Source organism: Saimiri boliviensis, chromosome 21 (genome assembly GCF_048565385.1).
Source record: "Saimiri boliviensis isolate mSaiBol1 chromosome 21, mSaiBol1.pri, whole genome shotgun sequence".
Classification (NCBI taxonomy): Eukaryota; Metazoa; Chordata; class Mammalia; order Primates; family Cebidae; genus Saimiri; species Saimiri boliviensis.
The window spans coordinates 31,184,139-31,202,994 of NC_133469.1; the positions used below are offsets into that span (position 1 = coordinate 31,184,139).

Genomic DNA, 18,856 nt, shown 5'->3' on the forward strand with positions numbered 1-18,856 from the left:
TTAGGATAAAGATAAGTTTCATATTTGAATTAGCTATTCCCGAAATAGGCAGGCTATGTGTTGCCATTCTAAAACCCATAGTCTGCTTTCTACTCAGAGCAATTCACTGCTATTGTTAGTATTTAGATGGCAGTGGTAAGTGTGCATTCAAAAATGTTCAGATGGGCCAGGTATGATGGTGCACTCCTGTAATCCCAGTACTTTGCGAAGCTGAGGCAGGAGGATCACTTAAGCCCAGGAGAGACCAGACTGGGCAATGTTAGCAAGACCTTGTCTCTATAAAAAAGAAAAAAGTGTATATATATGTCTCCAAATGTAAAGTTGGAAATGACAAGGAGTTCACAGAGAGGGGCGATTGGGCTGGGGATCTTTGAAAATGGGGACTGGAAAACCCAGTGATACTCACTTACGTGGTTGTTCCTTTTTTTTTCTTTTCTTTTTGAGATGGAGTTTACGTCTTGTTGCCCAGGCTGGAATGCAATGGCGCGATCTTGGCTCACTGCAACCTCTACCTCCCAGGTTAAGTGATTCTCCTGCCTCAGCCTTTCTGGTAGCTGTGATTACAGGTGCCCGCTACCACACCCAGCTTAATTTTTGTATTACTAGTAGAGACAGGGTTTCTCCATGTTAGTCAGACTGGTCTTGAACTCCTGAACTCAGGTGATCCGTCCACCGTGGCCTCCCAAACTGTTGGGATTACAGGTGTGAGCCACCACCCCTGGCTGATTGTTCCTTTCTTTTTCTTTTTTTTTTTTTTTTTGAGACAGAGTTTCGCTCTTGTTACCCAGGCTGGAGTGCAATGGCGCGATCTCGGCTCACCGCGACCTCCGCCTCCTGGGTTCAGGCAATTCTCCTGCCTCAGCCTCCTGAGTAGCTGGGATTACAGGCACGCACCACCATGCCCAGCTAATTTTTTGTATTTTTAGTAGAGACGGGGTTTCACCATGTTGACCAGGATAGTCTCGATCTCTTGACCTTGTGATCCACCCGCCTTGGCCTCCCGAAGTGCTGGGATTACAGGCTTGAGCCACCGCGCCCGGCCAATTGTTCCTTTCTTAAAGACTTGACAGGTCACTGGGTGGCAGTATTGCCTTCATATTTACATTCTTTGATAAATGCCTTTCTGATTTGATGGGCAGGGGGAGTTAAGTTTGGGATACAATTACAAAAGCATGGTGTTTTGTTTTTAATAAAAATTTAGGGGCCGGGTGCGGTGGCTCAAGCTTGTAATCCCAGCACTTTGGGAGGCCGAGGCGGGTGGATCACGAGGTCGAGAGATCAAGACCATCCTGGTCAACATGGTGAAACCCCGTCTCTACTAAAAATACAAAAAATTAGCTGGGCATGGTGGCACGTGCCTGTAATCCCAGCTACTCAGGAGGCTGAGGCAGGAGAATTGCCTGAACCCAGGAGGTGGAGGTTGCGGTGAGCCGAGATCGCGCCATTGCACTCCAGCCTGGGTAACAAGAGCGAAACTCTGTCTCAAAAAAAAAAAAAAAAAAAAAAAAAATTGGAAGTCACAGCTCGGAAATAGCTAATTGCAGGTTTGGAAACTAAAGCCTAAGTACATTGTGTCATCTAGTTCCTCAAGTCAGTGTTCTTTCCACTTGACCGGTTGGTTTTAGAGTCTTTGATACCATGTAGCAATACTAAGATACCATTTAGATTTCATTGAAATAATAATATAGTTAAAGCAGTCTAACATTAAACTCCTTGAGGAAATATGGTTTAGTATGTATCAGTTTGGCACAAATCTTCTAGCTATGTTAATTCCCTAATTCCTCAGATTACCAGTAGCATCTTAGAGATGAGGTAGTTGTAGTTAGAATAGTGTTTGGATCATAGCTGCAGCAAGACAATGATTTTTGGTTGGGTGCTGTAGCTCATGCTTATAATCCCAGCACTTTGGGAGGCTGAGGTTGGAAAATTGCTTGAGCCCTCAAGTTTGAGATCGGCCTGGTGGAAGGATGGCTTGAGTCCAGGAGTTAGAGGCTGCAGTGAGCCATGATTTTGCCATTGCACTTCCGCCTGGATAACTGAGACCCTGTCTTAAAAAAAAAAAAAAAAATGGTGGGGAGGTGGCTGGGGAAAGAAAATAAAAAAATATCATGTTTTCCTTCAACAACTGTTTGCTAGGTAAACAAGCCAGTCTTCCTGTTTCTTTTTTATTTCTTCATGATTTATGTATTTATTTTTTAGAGATGGGGTCTCACTTTGCTGCCCAAGCTGGTCTCAAACTGGGCTCAAGCCATCCTCCCACCTCGGCCTCCCAAAGTGCTGGGATTATACATGTGACCCACCGTGCCTGGCCATCTTCCTGTTTCTTTTTTTTTGAGACAGTTTCGCTGTTGTTACCCAGGCTGGAGTGCAATGGCACGATCTCAGCTCACCGCAACCTCCACCTCCTGGGTTCAAGCAATTCTCCTGCCTCAGCCTCCCGAGTAGCTGGGTCTACAGGTGTGCACCACCACACCCAGCTAATTTTTGTATTTTTAGTAGAGACGGGGTTTCACCTTGTTGACCAAGATGGTCTCGATCTCTTGACCTCGTGATCCACCCGCCTCGGCCTCCCAAAGTGCTGGGATTATAGGCGTGAGCCACCGCGCCCAGCCCTGTTTCTTTTTTCTTTTTTTTTTTTTGAGATGGAGTTTCGCTCTTGTTACCCAGGCTGGAGTGCAATGGCGCAATCTTGGCTCACTGCAACCTCCGCCTCCTGGGTTCAAGCAATTCTCTTGCGTCAGCCTCCCGAGTAGCTGGGAATACAGGTGCACGCCACCATGCCCAACTAATTTTTATATTTTTAGTAGAGATGGGGTTTCATCATATTGACCAGGATGGTCTCGATCTCTTGACCTTGTGATCCACCTGCCTGGGCCAAGATTGAATTCTTAAGAGACTAGAAAGTAATATTTTAAAGTGTGCCTGGAGTAAGAAGTATTACCTTCTGCCTATAGTTCTGTCTCTATTTTCTCTCTGCTCCAATAGCATGTCTAGTAGAAAACGAAGGAGGGGGCCAGGTGCAGTGACTCATTCCTGTAATCCCAGCATTTTGTGAGGCTGAGGCAAGTAGATCACTTGAGGTCAGGAGTTTGAGACCAACCTGGCCAATATAGTGAAACCCTGTTTCTACTAAAAATAATTTGTTGGGTGTGGTGGCAGGTGCCCGTAATCCCAGTTACTCAGGAGGCTGAAACGGAAGAATTGCTTGAACCCAGGAAGTGGAAGTTGCCGTGAGCTGAGATGGTGCCACTGCACTGCAGCCTGGACCAGAGATTCAGTCTCAAACAAACAAAAAACAAAGCAAGGAGAGAAAGATTAGTGTGACAAGACCTAGGCATCTTACCACTTGCCTCTTCAATCTCAGTTATGAGATAACCCTGTTTCTCCCTGCAACATGCATGAAAAGAAAAATAGATTAAAAAAAAAAAAAACACCCTCTGCATTTAATGGAAATCTTGCTTTGGTTTTGTGGGAATATCTTGACTTTGGGTTCTAACCATTAAATTTGGTGTTTCAGTATGAAAATGTCCATGAATACCAGGTGTTTTCTCAAGGTTGAGCATTGTTTAGTTATTTCTACCCATCTATGCAGGAAATAAAAACCCTGATACTCTACACAGGTTATGTATGTCCTGCCTGTCCTGTTAGTACAGCTGCCTCTTTCATGTGATATCATTGAATATAAATAACTTAAGCCTCAACCTTCAGAGGCTTGTGCTATAATGATAGAGGCTAAAGTACATCTGTAATTACATCTGCCTATACAATCCCTAAATAGATTCTTGGCACTAAGGTTTGCGGAGTTATAGAAAATCAGGTGAGATAAAGTTTTCAATCATGGGGTCATCTGGAGGCTATTTTTGTAATACAGAAACTTTTTTTTGTTTTAGGCAGTCTTGCTTTGTCGCCCAGTCTGGAGTGCAGCGCTGCTTATCTTGGCTGACTGCAACCTCTACCCCTTGGCCTCAAGCAGTCGTCCTACCGCAGCCTCCTGAGTAGCTGGGATCACCTGTGCACACCACCATGCCTATTTGTTTTTTTACTTTTAGTGGAGACAGGGTTTTGCCATGTTATCCAGGCTGGTCTTGAACTCAGCTCAAGCAATATGCCGGCCTCAGCCTTCCAAAGTGCTGGGATTATAGGTATGAGCCACTGTGCCTGGCCTATAAATTTCTTAAGAAACTTAAGAGCCTAAGCAAGCTTGCATTGCACTCTGGCTTCAGTGACCAGATCTTGAAGGCAGCTGACTTGCCTCCAGTCGCTATACCAAAGGTATTCCTTTTTTTTTTTTTTTTTTTTTTTTTTTAAGAGATAGTTTTACTCTTGTTGGAGTGAAATCGTATAATGTCAGCTCACTGCAACCTCTGCCTCGTGGGTTCAAGCAATTCTGCCTCAGCCTCCCAAGTAGCTGGGATTATAGGCATGTGCCACCATGCCTGGCTAATTTTGTATCTTTAGTAGGGTTGGGGTTTCTCCATGTTTGTCAGACTGGTCTCGAACTCCCGACGTCAGCTGATCCACCCACCTCAGCCTCCCAAAAAGTGTTGGGATTACAGGCATGAGCCACTGCACCTGGTCTACACCAAAGGCATTCTATAGCTCACTTTACCTTCCTGTTTGGGAGTCTCTGAATCCTGCCTCCTTTTTTCTACTCATTCACTTTGATGTCCCCAGAGTTAGTCTTAATAAGTAGGGAACATAGCATTTAAATGCTAAATTGGCATAGAATTTCATCTACTGGCATAGGTGAACTTTTTAAAAATAAGGAAAAGCTTGTAAAACATTGTAAGATTTCCAAGGAAAAGATGCTATGTAAGGATGAAGAGGTTATCCACTCTTTGAGAGTTGTATTAATGTCTCTAGGATTTTTTTCTTGAAGAGGTTTATTCTTTTATGAAACAAGTTGAGTAAATCATTCTGGAAGAGATTAAAACCCTTCCAATTAGGAGATAGTAGCTAACTTTCCAGTGTTTAGGATGGTGTCTGGCATATACTAAATGCATCATCTTTTTGAATCTTCTCAACAACCTTTAGAGATATCATTATCCAACTTTACAGATGAGAAAATAAGTGACTATATATAACCCCTGGGTTACCCAGTTTACCAGTGTCAGAGTTGAAAGTAGGGAATTTGAGTCTAGAAAATGCTCTTAATCCCCACGATAAGGGCAAGAGAATCTTGATTATGTGATGGTGTGTCTTGTTTAACATTTATAAGATGATATTGGAAATAGTGGTTAGGGTTCTAGCTCTGCCACTTGCTAGCTCTGATATTCAATTAGGCTGAAGAATCTGTTTCAGAAAGACAGTAACTACTCAAATTATAGATTATATCACTTATGGCACTCCAGAATTAAAGCAGGCAGTAATTAAGGTGGAAAAGCCTTCAGTCACTTTAAAAGCGGCAGGCTCACTTCAGATGGATAAATTCCTACACAGATAAACATCTAGAGAGAAAATAAGACTTACGGCCCTAGAAGAAATCAAAGAACAAGGATTGCTGCATTGTACCTTTTAATTGCATGGGTAGTTTTAAATAAATGGAGAAAGCACCTTTCAGAATCTATACTAGCAGGAAAAAATTCCATTAAGCATTTACATGGTAAATTTCTATAATTTCACAAAAGATTTTTGATCTTACTTGAAGTATACATGAGGGAAAGAGCCCCCTCAGGCAGGTGGTTCTCTTTGCTTACAGAAGCAAACTAAAGGACCTAAAACTGGAGACAAGCCTGGATGCCAAAAAGGGGGAAGAGCCATGGGAAAGAACCATTAATAAATTCCATGTCTACTTCAAGACATACAATAATATTTTATACATAATATATATTTTAGGGCAAACTACCACCCTTAAGATAAAAGTACAATTTTTTTTTTTTTTTTTTTTTTAAAGATGGGTTTCATCATATTGGTCAGGCTGGTCTCAAACTCCTGACTTCAGTTGATCTGCCCACCTCAGCCTCCCAAAATCCTGGGATTACAGGCGTGAGCCACTGTGCCTGGCTCCAAAAGTACAATCTTTAAAAAAGCTGTAGTTCTCAATTACAGTAATATTTCTCAATTACAATCATGTATCTCAACACCTTGGACTGCTGGATGTCAAAAGACAACACCTGGGGTCATCTATGAGGTTCGAACAAGTCCTTGAGAGGAATTCTCTAGGACTGTGTATTCTGGCTTTCTGAGTGAAGCACAGCAGGCTTCTCTGCTAACCTCCAGGCAGTATGACAGTCAAGGAAAAGGGTAACAGTATCGGATCATTCCTTAGACACTGATCAACTGGGGAAAGAGTTCATTGGCAAAAGCGTCCTCCCAAGAATGGTTTACAAGCAGAGAGGACGTGTCACTGAAGGCAGAAAGGGAGTCCCCACATCCACAGTCACTGTAAGCATCCAGTAGGCAGGAAGATGGCTTCGGGCAGTGGCTGGATGAAAGCAGATTTGAGATACCCAGCTCTGGTACGAGGTCATCTTCTATAGGTTCTTCCTTCACTGAGACAATGAATTCAGGGTGATCTTTCTCTGAGGGGCTGAGAGGTGCTTCCTCAATTTTCACTACCACATTAGCTTGGCTCTCTGTCTCAGAGGGTATCTCTAAGACCAGGGGCTTGGTATATATGTGGTCAAAACGAATTAGTTCATTAATGGCTTCCAGCTTGGCTGATGACGTCCCCACTGACAGAGATAGGGAGGCTGGTAAGGAACTGGGTCCTTCTGGGTAGACCTCTGGGAGCTCCTCCAGGCTGGCAGGCTCTGGAGAAGGCCATTTGAAGAACAAGACTGGGTCCAAGTTGTCCAGAATGCCCAACAGGATATCAGACTGCAAGAGGCAAAAATTAAGTGAAGCACAACTATCAGAATACAAGGGAGATCTAACTGGAACACTTCATACTGGGTTCCATAATGTAAATTAGTCATTACATTATAAGATGATCTCAGGACCCACCAGACCCATTTATCTACACTTCCCTCCATGTCCTATGTTACCTGGAACTAGGAAGGTAGTTGATGTTCACCTCCAACCCACCAAAACTGAACTTCTACCCTCATCTGTCTAGTTAAAGATGTCAAGCATCAAACAGATGGAATTAACTGGTTACATAGCTCTTTAATAAGTCAGAATGATCCCTACCTCTGAATCTGAAGAGTCAATACCGCCAGAATCCATGGGGAGATGTTCTGGAGGGGTGACAACTGGGCCTGCACCTGCTGCAGAGGTGCACGTAGTCTGAGTGCTGCGGACTCAGCAGACCCGGTCACTGGCCTCACTCCATTCCCCTGGGAGGAAAGACCAAAGTGAATAAACAGCTTCAAGTTCCCAAGGAAATGCTTGCCCAGACAGCTGTGATTCTCACTTTCAAGAAAACTAGAAAACTGTCCTTTAGAGCTGAAATCTTTCCCTAACCATTGTTATTTCCAATTTAAGTCCTCAAGAGATTAAAAAAGGGAGGTAAGACTTCCTTATACATTTCCTACACAATGAAACATTTTTCTTCCTCCAGGCAGATTCAAGCAGAACTGACAAATAATATCTTACCTTGCTATCCTCAATAACAATGTTCTTAGATAATAAAGTTCTATAGCAATTTAAGCCTAGAATCTTTTTGAAAAGTAATTCTTTAAATTCTTCCTGAACATTACTTTCATAGAGTAAAACTGCCCTTTTGTCAATCTCAGACCACTCGATTGTTGTCACTGAATTTGCCATAATCTATAAACTAAAACTTACATACCACCCTTCTCTTATCACAGAGGTATCACTGTCACAAAGAATCCTTTCCCTACTCATTCATATTCATCAAAGGACTACTTTAATTTTAGTAGCACTCAAAGTCTGATTTGAGTGGCTCTCTTACTTTGGTGCTCCTTAATGATTGCATGGTAATCTTGCTGGCTACTGCATTTGTTAGTACTTGTTCTTACAGAGCCATGTAACTTGTTGATCACTACACACTTAAAAAACGAGTGTCAAGTGCCTTTTCAGGGGAAGAACACCCTGCCTGCATGAAAATGTCTTAAAACTGAAGGAAGGCCGGGCGCGGTGGCTCAAGCCTGTAATCCCAGCACTTTGGGAGGCCGAGGCGGGTGGATCACAAGGTCGAGAGATCGAGACCAACCTGGTCAACATGGTGAAACCCCGTCTCTACTAAAAATACTAAAAATTAGCTGGGCATGGTGGCGTGTGCCTGTAATCCCAGCTACTCAGGAGGCTGAGGCAGGAGAATTGCCTGAACCCAGGAGGCGGAGGTTGCGGTGAGCCGAGATCGCGCCATTGCACTCCAGCCTGGGCAACAAGAGCGAAACTCCGTCTCAAAAAAAAAAAAAAAAAAAAAAAAAAAAAAAAAAAAAAAAAAAAAAAAAAAAAAAAAAAAAAAACTGAAGGAAAATTTCAAGAACGCTCTTGATCAGAAGTTCAAACTGTTAACATAATCACTGTAAACATAATCACGTCACTTGGAACCAGTTCTCACATAAGGCACCAAATAAAGGAGATGATTTACCTTGGCTTCCGCCTCCCCTTCAGCAACCAGGGCATCCATCCCCAAACGCTGTCTTAACTCCTGATTCTCAACTACAAGGCCGTGAGTTTTTTCTCGTAAAAGCTGATTTTCTAGCAAAAGTTTTTGGTTCTGGAAGAAAGTTCATAAGAGGCTATTGAAATATCTAATTATTTCAGTTAAGAATCTACCTGATTCTTGGTTTCCTTTCCTCTTGAATCTGGAAAACTCTATGCTTGTGTTGTTCGTAGTAGGTTTTAAAAAGGTAGGCCATTAATTATGAGAAACAATCTACTTGGGCGAGGTAGCTCATGCCTGTAATCCCAGCACTTTTGGAGGCTGAGGTGGGCGGATCATGGGGTCAGGGGACTGAAACCATCCTGGCCAATGTGGTGAGAAACCGTCTCTACTAAAAATGCAAAAAAATTAGCTGGGCATGGTGGCGCATGCCTGTGGTCTCGTCTGCTTGGGAGGCTGAGGTGGGATAATCGATTGAACCTGCGAGGCGGAGGTTGCAGTGAACTGAGATCAAGCCACTGGTGACAGAGAGAGACTCAGTCTCAAAAAAAAGAAAGAAAAACAATCTACTTAATAAGTGCCACTTCATGGGGTCAAGAATAACACACTGCGGGCCGGGCGCGGTGGCTCAAGCCTGTAATCCCAGCACTTTGGGAGGCCGAGGCGGGTGGATCACGAGGTCGAGAGATCGAGACCATCCTGGTCAACATGGTGAAACCCCGTCTCTACTAAAAATACAAAAAATTAGCTGGGCTTGGTGGTGCGTGCCTGTCATCCCAGCTACTCAGGAGGCTGAGGCAGGAGAATTGCCTGAACCCAGGAGGCGGAGGTTGCGGTGAGCCGAGATCGCGCCATTGCACTCCAGCCTGGGTAACAAGAGCGAAACTCCGTCTCAAAAAAAAAAAAAAAAAAAAAAGAATAACACACTGCTTCCAACTACTAATACTCAACTCAGCAAAGGGTGACTTGTGCTTTTAATGTAGATATAATTTTTTTAAAACTATCTTGGCCAGGTGCAGTGGCTCACGCTTGTAATCCCAACACTTTGGGAGGCCAAGGTGGATGGATCACCTGAGGTCAGTAATTTAAGACCAGCCTGGCCAACATAGCAAAACCCTGTCTCTACTAAAAAATGCAAAAATTAGCCAGTTGGCCATGGTGGTGGGGCACCTATAATCCCAGCTAATCAGGAGCTGAAGCAGGGAGAATTGCTTGAACCTGAGAGGCAGAGGTTACAGTGAGCCAAAACTGCACCACTGCACTCCAGCCTGGGCAATAGAGCAAGACTCTGTCTAAAAAAATAATAATAATAAAAAAATAGAAATTTAAAAAATGCACTTTGGGAGGCCGAGGCGGGTGGATCACGAGGTCGGGAGACCAAGACCATCCTGGTCAACATGGTGAAACCCCGTCTCTACTAAAAATACAAAAAAAAAAAAAATTAGCTGGGTATGGTGGTGCATGCCTGTAATCCCAGCTACTCGGGAGGCTGAGGCAGGAGAATTGCCTGAACCCAGGAGGCGGAGGTTGCAGTGAGCCGAGATCGCGCCATTGCACTCCAGCCTGGGTAACAAGAGCGAAACTCCGTCTCAAAAAAAAAAAAAAAAAAAAAAAAAAAAAAAAAAAAATGCCGGGCGCGGTGGCTCAAGCCTGTAATCCCAGCACTTTGGGAGGCCGAGGCGGGTGGATCACAAGGTCAAGAGATCGAGACCATCTTGGTCAACATGGTGAAACCCCGTCTCTACTAAAAATACAAAAAAAATAGCTGGGCATGGTGGCGCGTGCCTGTAATCCCAGCTACTTAGGAGGCTGAGGCAGCAGAATTGCCTGAACCCAGGAGGCGGAGGTTGCGGTGAGCCGAGATCACGCCATTGCACTCAGCCTGGGTAACAAGAGCGAAACTCCGTCTCAAAAAAAAAAAAAAAAAAAAAAAAAAATGCCGGGCGCGGTGGCTCAAGCCTGTAATCCCAGCACTTTGGGAGGCCGAGGCGGGTGGATCACAAGGTCAAGAGATCGAGACCATCTTGGTCAACATGGTGAAACCCCGTCTCTACTAAAAATACAAAAAAAATAGCTGGGCATGGTGGCGCGTGCCTGTAATCCCAGCTACTTAGGAGGCTGAGGCAGCAGAATTGCCTGAACCCAGGAGGCGGAGGTTGCGGTGAGCCGAGATCACGCCATTGCACTCAGCCTGGGTAACAAGAGCGAAACTCCGTCTCAAAAAAAAAAAAAAAAAAAAAAAAAAAATATATATATATATATATATATATATATATATATATATCTTGAACTGGCAGGTATTAACAGTGATAGTAGTGACTGTGAATCCAAAATAAGTTAAAAAAAAAAAGCCAAAACCGTTCCTGAAAGACTCATGATTCTTAGAACAACCAACTAATGATTAAAACTTTAAAAAGAACAATATATGCAAATTGACCAAGGGGTTAAAAATATGTAAATAATCTCTATGTATTCAAGATGTGTAATTGCGAATTTTTGGCCATGCCAGGAAGAATGCAAAGTTTAAGCAATTATTTCCTATTAGCCCTTGCTAATTTCTTACTACAAACTCACTAAACATTGTTGAATCCATCAACTCTGAGATACATCTAACACCAAAGGCCACAAAGTCAATCATTTCTGCCCTTAACAAGCTTCACCACTTCACCAACTACCTATCTATCTTAACTTAGATTAGTTTAACTTTTCCTTCTTTCTTTCTTTTTTAGACAGGGTTTCACTCTGTTGCCCAGGCTGGAGTGCAGTGGCGCAATCTCAGTTCACTGCAACCTCTGCCTCCTGGGTTCAAGTGATTCGCATGCCTCAGCCTCCTGAGCAGCTGGGATTAGAAGTGCCTGCTATGACATCCGGCTAATTTTTGTATTTTTAGTACAGATGGGGTTTCATCATGTTGGTCAGGTCGGTCTTGAACTCCTGATCTCAAGTATAATCTACCCACCTTGGCCTCCCAAAGGGCTGGGATTACAGCCATGAGCCACCACTGTGCCTGGCCAACCTTTTTTTTTTTTCTTGAGACAAGAGTCTCACTCTTGCCCACGATGGAGTGCAGTGGTGCAATTTCAGCTCACTGCAACCTCCCTCTCCCAGGTTCAAACAATTCTCCCACCTCAACCTCCCTAGTAGCTGGGACTACAGGCACATACCACCATGCCTGGCTAATTTTTTTTTTTTTTTTTTGTATATTTTTGAGTAGACAGGGTTTTACCATGTTGGCCAGGCTGGTCTCAAACTGCAGCCCTCAGGTGATCTGCCCATCTTGGCCTCCCAAAGTGCTGGGATTACAGGCCTGAGCCACCACGCCTGGTCTAGTTTAGCATTTAATCAATATTCAATTGTATTCTAACAGGGGCTGAAACAACTTGGGATGAGAAGCAAGTATCAGAACATTCACCAAGGAAGGGTATACAATGGATAAGAGTTTGACTTTAAGTAGTTTTACCTCTTCTTCTAAATCTACCACTTGCTGTTCCAGCTCACTCATTCGAGCTTTCTTTCGATCTCTGGCCGTCTGAGCTGCTACTCGGTTTTTCAGTTTCCTGAGAAGAGAAGGAACATACCACACTGAGTCACTTCAAACCTTATTTATGTCTTTATTTTAAAACAACCAGCTGGTGCTTTCATTTTTATTTACAGTATAAGATAAACTAATGATAAAATACAGTCTTCTGTCAATCTAGCTTGAAGACCTGCTTTATTCTCTCCCATATTGCATCATCCGCCCACCTCAGACTCCTCCCCGTCACAGCACTAGGGCTGGACACACACACTATTCATCTTGCATCATAAAGAACTTTACTCTTTCCCCATCTATTCCCCCGCTGCTTCCTGTCTCCAACTCTCCACAGGATCCAACCTGACCTCAATAATCTAGTGAAGGCTGCAGACTTCCTATGACATCAACCCTCCGTCCCCAAGCCCAATTTAGAAAAGGGAGAGGCTGATGCCACTCCCTGATCTCTAGTTTTGGGATCCTAGGCAGTGAGTGCCCTGATGATGGGCCGGTGTCTGTTGGAGGAGACACTTCATTTTTTATTTTTTTAAGAACTAATTGAACTCAGAGGAGACACTTCATCAATCACAAAACGCACAATGATCACAGAAGAGTGAACATTTACGGACGACTAAATGCTAGGTACATCATATGCAAGTCTCAATCTCCCCAAAGACCTCATGGAATAGGTTCCGTTTTAAGAATGCAGGCACGGCCGGGCGCGGTGGCTCAAGCCTGTAATCCCAGCACTTTGGGAGGCCGAGGCGGGTGGATCACGAGGTCGAGAGATCGAGACCATCCTGGTCAACATGGTGAAACCCCGTCTCTACTAAAAATACAAAAAATTAGCTGGGCATGGTGGCACGTGCCTGTAATCCCAGCTACTCAGGAGGCTGAGGCAGGAGAATTGCCTGAACCCAGGAGGCGGAGGTTGCGGTGAGCCGAGATCGCGCCATTGCACTCGAGCCTGGGTAACAAGAGCGAAACTCCGTCTCGAAAAAAAAAAAAAAAAAAAAAAGAATGCAGACACTGAGCTAGACCAGTGAGCCTCCCAGAGCTCCCGGCCCTTTCAACAGCCGTTATTTCAGTTCCGCGCCTCTTCACAAATAGCAGTAAACCGAAACAGATTATTCGACTTCCTGTCACAGCCCAGGTTCAGAGAGGCTGAGCCACGGGTCTGCGGCCACACAGCAAGAGGGCTCGGAAGACAGGTGCCCGCATCCCCAGCTCAAGTCATCTCTAACCAGACTTTAAAAGTGCAGAAAAGAGGCCTGGGCCGCCCTGGGTTCCCGGCGTGGCGGATCCGGTCACTCCGGGGTTTCTGACCCGCCCCGCGACACGCTGGCACCAACCCGCCAGGCCAAAGGCGCCGGAGCCCTGCGGGGCGGCCAGTGCCGGGTCCCCGCTCCCAGCCCCAGCCCCAGTCCCGACCCCTGCCGCTAGTCCCGGCCTCACACCTGACCCCAGATCCCGGCCCCTCGCCCACCTCCTCAGCGCCTTCTCCTCGGGGCTCAGGTGCGTGAGGCGCTGTCGCTTGCGCGCCTGGGGCGGTTCCCCGCTCGCTGCCTCCTGGCTGGCCCCTCTCTGGGCCGGCACCATGAGCGGCAGGGCCTGGCCGGCTGGGGCTCCGGCGGCGGAGGCGGGCTGCCCCGACAGAAGCAGTACTTTAGGGGCCCGGTCAGCCGGGCTCGGCGCGGCTGCCACCACCACCATAGCTCGAAACTACGCACCACGCGCCGCTGCAGCCGCCGCCGCCGCCCAGCGGCCAGCCCCGCAGCGCTCGGCCTTTCTACGGTCGTGGCCCTACGCCATTGGCCAGCGTCGCGTGACGCGCAGCAGAGCTCGGCGTCCATTGGTCTGGCCTGCCCGGCGGGGGCGTGTCGGGGGCGTGACTAGGGGAGTCCGGCGTGGCAGCTGCAGTCCCGGGCCAAAGGTATTTGGGGTCCTTTTCTTCTGGGGTGACCGGCGGGAGCGTTGCGGAGTGTCTTCCACAAACGGATTTTCCCCGCCTCAGCGGACTTATTTCCATTCGGAGTGACAGAATTTAATTCCAAACCGAGAGATTCCCAGACTGACGGATTTTTACCGGGACGGACAGAATTACCTCAGTCGGACATCTTATCTCGTGCGCCACTTCGGGCTCCACGTGGAGCCGAAAGTCGAGATAGAGCGCAGTCCCGCCTTTGGGTTGGAAAAAAGCCTGGACGGAGGTTTCAGTGAGCCGAGATCGCGCCACTGCCCTCCAGCCTGGGAGGCAGAGCGAGACTCCGTCTCAAAAAAAGAAAAAGAGGCCGGGCGTGGCTACCTGGGTTCCGAGGTGCCTTCAGGTGTGGGGAAACTCATTCCTGGCCTCTGAAACGTTTGGGAGAAGTCTTTGGAGGTGTCTTCTAGTTCAGACCTACAGCTTCATATTAAAAGAGCTTGGAAAGCTGTAAGAGGCTCTTAGCAAAGTCAGGTCGTGTCATGCCATCTTTTACCTTTATTTTTTTGATGCTTTTTTTTTTTTGAGACTGGGTTTCGCTACGTTGCCTAGGCTGGAACTCCTGGGCTCAAGCGATCCTCCTGCCTTGGCCTCCCAAAGTCCCGCGATTGCGGGTAGGAGCCACAGCGCCCAGCCTCTTTTATTTACTAAGTGAACATGTATTAACGCCAAGAGAATGTCTTGCACTGTGTAAAAAAGAAAGTGCTGGAGGACCCTTTTAGTCCAGCAGGGTGTAGTGAGTAACTGACTAGACGAAGCCTAAGGTGTGGGATGAGGAAAAAAGGTTGATGGATTGCACTTTAGTCTTAATTAATGGGATTTTGAAATTCACTTCCCCAGCTTGTTTTCAAGATTTTTATATTTTTGAGAAACACTTTAAGTCATACCAAAAACAGTAATTTGACTCGCTGTGGATTGCTGTCCACGAAGTTTTGGAACATGTGAGTCGAAACCCTTGGGCAGTTTCATATCCTCTCAGTGAGATAAACCTGATAATTCTTGCATCAGGTGCCATCAGTGTTTTAAAACATTTACTAGACACCTGTGATGAGAGCTATGAAATATATAAAATACAAAGTTCTCTGTCTTTGAGGCCAAAGTGCAGTGGCTCACACCTGTAATCCCAGTACTTTGGGAGGCTGAGGCGGGCAGATCACCTAAGGTCAGGATTTATAGACCAGTCTGGCCAACGTGGTGAAACCCCGTCTCTACTAAAAGTACAAAAATTAGCTGGGCATAGTGGTGCATGTCTGTAATCCCAGCTACTGGAGAGGCTGAGGCATGAGAATTGCTTGTACCTGGGAGGCGGACGTTGCAGTAAGTCGAGTGAGATGCTGCACTCTAGCCTGGGCAACAGAGCAAGATTCAATCTTAAAAAAAAAAAAAAAAATTAGCCAGCCTTGGCAGCATGCACCTGTAGGCTCAGCTACTAAAGAGGCTGAGGTGGGAGAATCATTTGAGCCCAGGAGACTGGGGCTGCAGTGAGCCGAGATGGTGCCACTGCATTCAAGCCTAGTGACAGAGTGAGATCCTGTCTCAAAAGAAAAAATAAATGTGTAAAACAAAGACTGAAATGATGAAAATGACTGATCCACAAATCACAATGGGAGACAAATAAAACTCTCAGAATCAACAGAGGGAGCAGACAGAAAAGATTTGAACAGCACAACTTTCCTCCCAACCAAGGACCTATGTTTTTTCAACCAAGAAACATTCCCACTTTTTTTTTTTTTTTTTGAGACGACGCCTTGCTTTGTTGCCCAAGCTGGGGTGCAGTGGCACAATCTCAGCTCACTGCAACCTCTGACTCTTGGGATCAAGTGATTCTCCTGCCTCAGCCTCCCAAACAGCTGGGATTACAGGCGCACACCACCACGCCTGGTTAATTTTTGTATTTTTAGTATAGACAGGGTTTGACCATCTTGGCCAGCCTGGTCTGGAACTCCTGACCTGAGGAATTGATCCACGCAAGTTGGCCTCCCAAAGTGTTGGGGTTATAGGCATGAGCCAGCGGACCTGGCGAAATCTTGATATTTTCATTTCTCTTGGGTAAATATCTAGAAGTGGAATTGCAATATCATATGGTAAATACTATGTTTAAAATTTTCAGAAACTTAGCAGCCTTCCAAAGTGGCTATAGGTAATACCATTTTACATTCCCACCGGTGATGTACTGCTTTTTTATGTTGCTATTGTAGATTGTTACTTAACTTTCACGGTTTTCCATCTTTTCATTGTTTATGTTGTATGTTTTCCCAACTGGATTTCAACAAGCTCATTCAGATGCAGAAGCTATGGTTAATCATGGTTACATTTTTTGTGTGTTCTGTGTTTATGATAGTGCTGAGTACATACTAGGCATTCAATAAATATTTCTGAATGACTATTGAATGGTTAGATTATCTGATTTTTTTTTTTTTTTTTTTTTTTTTTTTTTTTTTTTTTGAGATGGAGTCTTGCTATGTTGTCAGGCTGGAGTGCAGTGGCATGATCATAGCTCACTGCAGCCATCAACTCCTGGGCTCAAGCTCAAGCAGTCATCCTGCCTCAGCCTCCCAGGTAGCTAGGACCACAGGCACAAGGCACCACACCTGGCTTCCTGAACAATTTTGAAATTTATTTAGTCAATAAACAGGAAGATGCAGGAATGAGTCAAAGAGCCTTCAAGAAGCATACAGTATGATGCGGAGATACAAACAGGTAATAGTGCTGCAGCTATTATGCTGGAAGTTTGTGGGGGACATGTGGGAACAAAGCAGGTACAGATTGACGTTTGACCTGACTTTAGAGCAGTGATCTCAATAGGGGAGATCTTAGCCCCCAGGGGACATTCTGCCGTATCCAAAGACAGTTTTGGTTGTCACAACTTGGAAGAGGAGAGAGGTGCCACTGGCATCTGGTGGGCACTGGCACCTCTCTCCTCTTCCAAATTGTGACAACCCCATCTCAAAATAAAATAAAAATGGCTTGGGAGAAGAATAGGAAAATAATTCAGGAATTCTGGGTCCCCGATGCCATGATTTCAACACTCATTGTTAAGGACATTGTTAATGTCCTGTGCTTGACATTGTATTTTATAGATTCCAATGCTAGAGTCAAGAGGCAGATTCTGGCAAGGAAGTTATGTTGCTTCTTGTTTTTTTTTTTTTTTTTTTTTTTTTGAGACGGAGTTTCGCTCTTGTTACCCAGGCTGGAGTTCAATGGCACGATCTTGGCTCACCGCAACCTCCGCCTCCTGGGTTCAGGCAATTCTCCTGCCTCAGCCTCCTGAGTAGCTGGGATTACAGGCATGCGCTACCATGCCCAGCTAATTTTTTGTACTTTACTAGTAGAGACGGGGTTTCACCATGTTGACCAGGATGGTCTTGATCTCCTGACCTTGTGATCCACCCGCCTCGTCCTCCCAAAGTGCTGTTGTTTTTAACATACCAATTAAAATGGAAAAGGAGGCCCGGCTCGGGTGGCTCACGCCTGTAATCCCAACACTTTGGGAATCCAAGGTGAGTGGATCACGAGGTCAAGAGATCAAGACCATCCTGGTCAACATAGTGAAACCCCGTCTCTACTAAAAGTACAAAAAATTAGCTGGGCATAGTGGCGCGTGCCTGTAATCCCAGCTACTCAGGAGGCTGAGGCAGGAGAATTGCCTGAACCCAGGAGGCGGAGGTTGCAGTGAGCCGAGATCACGTCATTGAACTCCAGCCTGGGTAACAAGAGCGAAACTCTGTCTCAAAAAAAACAAAAAACAAAAAAGAAAGAAAGAAAGACATTTACAAACTGCTCAAATAACGTTGAGCGCTGAGTGTGTGGGCAGGAAATCCTCTTGGTCATGTTGATGGGTATTTCCTTCAGTCCTGTGGCTGCCCACCCCTTTCTGGAAAAAACGTTGCAAAACTTCCTGAAGTTCACTTGTGTGCATTTGGGCTCTAAGAAATTCAGTACTTCTTTGGCACCTACAAAATGCTGCAGTTCATTTGTTCAGTCAATTAAAATGACACTAAAAGGGCATGACAACAAAAGGAAAAGACTCACTCAAAAAATGTGAAGATACCGCACGGCTCTTTTTCACTTGGCACAGACCTAGCTCTGCGTTTGGTTTTGCTTTTTTTTTTTTTTTTTTTTTTTAAAGAAAGCTCAAACTCTCCATTGTTGGTAACTGTTCTTTATGCTGAGGTTCAAAGGTGGCAAGAGAAGCAAGTTTATCTTGTTTGAAAGAAGCTTAGCCAGATGCTGTGGGTCACACCTGTAATCCCAGCACTTTGGGAAGCTGAGGTGGGGGGATCCCTTGAAACTAGGAACTCAAGACCAGCCTAAGCAACATGGTGAGACCCCAGCTCTACCAAAAATACAAAAAATTAGCCAGGCATGGTGGCATGCACCTGTAGTCCCAGCTCCTCAGGAAGCTGAGGTAGAAGAATCACCTGAGCCCAGGAAGTTGAGGCTGCAGTGAGCCGTAATTATGCCACTGCATTCCAACCTGGGTGACAGAGTGAGACCCTGTCTCAAAATAAAGAAGTTTAAGTGCCATAAGCCCCCTTCATTACTCCTATAAGAAAGAAAACCATGGCCGGGCGCGGTGGCTCAAACCTGTAATCCCAGCACTTTGGGGGGCCGAGGCAGGCGGATCACGAGGTCAAGAGATCGAGACCATCCTGGTCAACATGGCGAAACCCCGTCTCTACTAAAAATACAAAAACTTAGCTGGGCATGGTGGCACGTGCCTGTAATCCCAGCTACTCAGGAGACTGAGGCAGGAGAGTTGCCTGAACCCAGGAGGTGGAGGTTGCAGTAAGCCGAGATCGCGCCATTGCACTCCAGCCTAGGTAACAAGAGCGAAACTCCGTCTCAA

At 45.5% G+C, this 18,856-nt stretch overlaps 2 protein-coding genes across 2 annotated transcripts in view; one reads left to right on the top strand and one right to left on the bottom strand.

The window, feature by feature from the left end:
• Positions 1–5,497: 5,497 nt before the first annotated feature.
• On the bottom strand, positions 5,498–13,802 carry XBP1 (X-box binding protein 1). The gene is given in 6 exon segments (XM_003938478.4): positions 5,498–6,819; positions 7,132–7,215; positions 7,218–7,277; positions 8,501–8,629; positions 11,976–12,072; positions 13,513–13,802. Coding segments are annotated over 6 exon segments (1,152 nt in total). The 5' UTR covers positions 13,740–13,802; the 3' UTR covers positions 5,498–6,264.
• A 112-nt stretch (positions 13,803–13,914) lies between these two features.
• Positions 13,915–18,856, top strand: part of ZNRF3 (zinc and ring finger 3) — a 247,674-nt gene continuing 242,732 nt past the window's right edge. The window contains exon 1 of the mRNA XM_074391306.1: positions 13,915–13,959. The gene's annotated coding sequence lies outside the window, so the exon portion shown is untranslated. The remainder of the gene's footprint in view (positions 13,960–18,856) is intronic.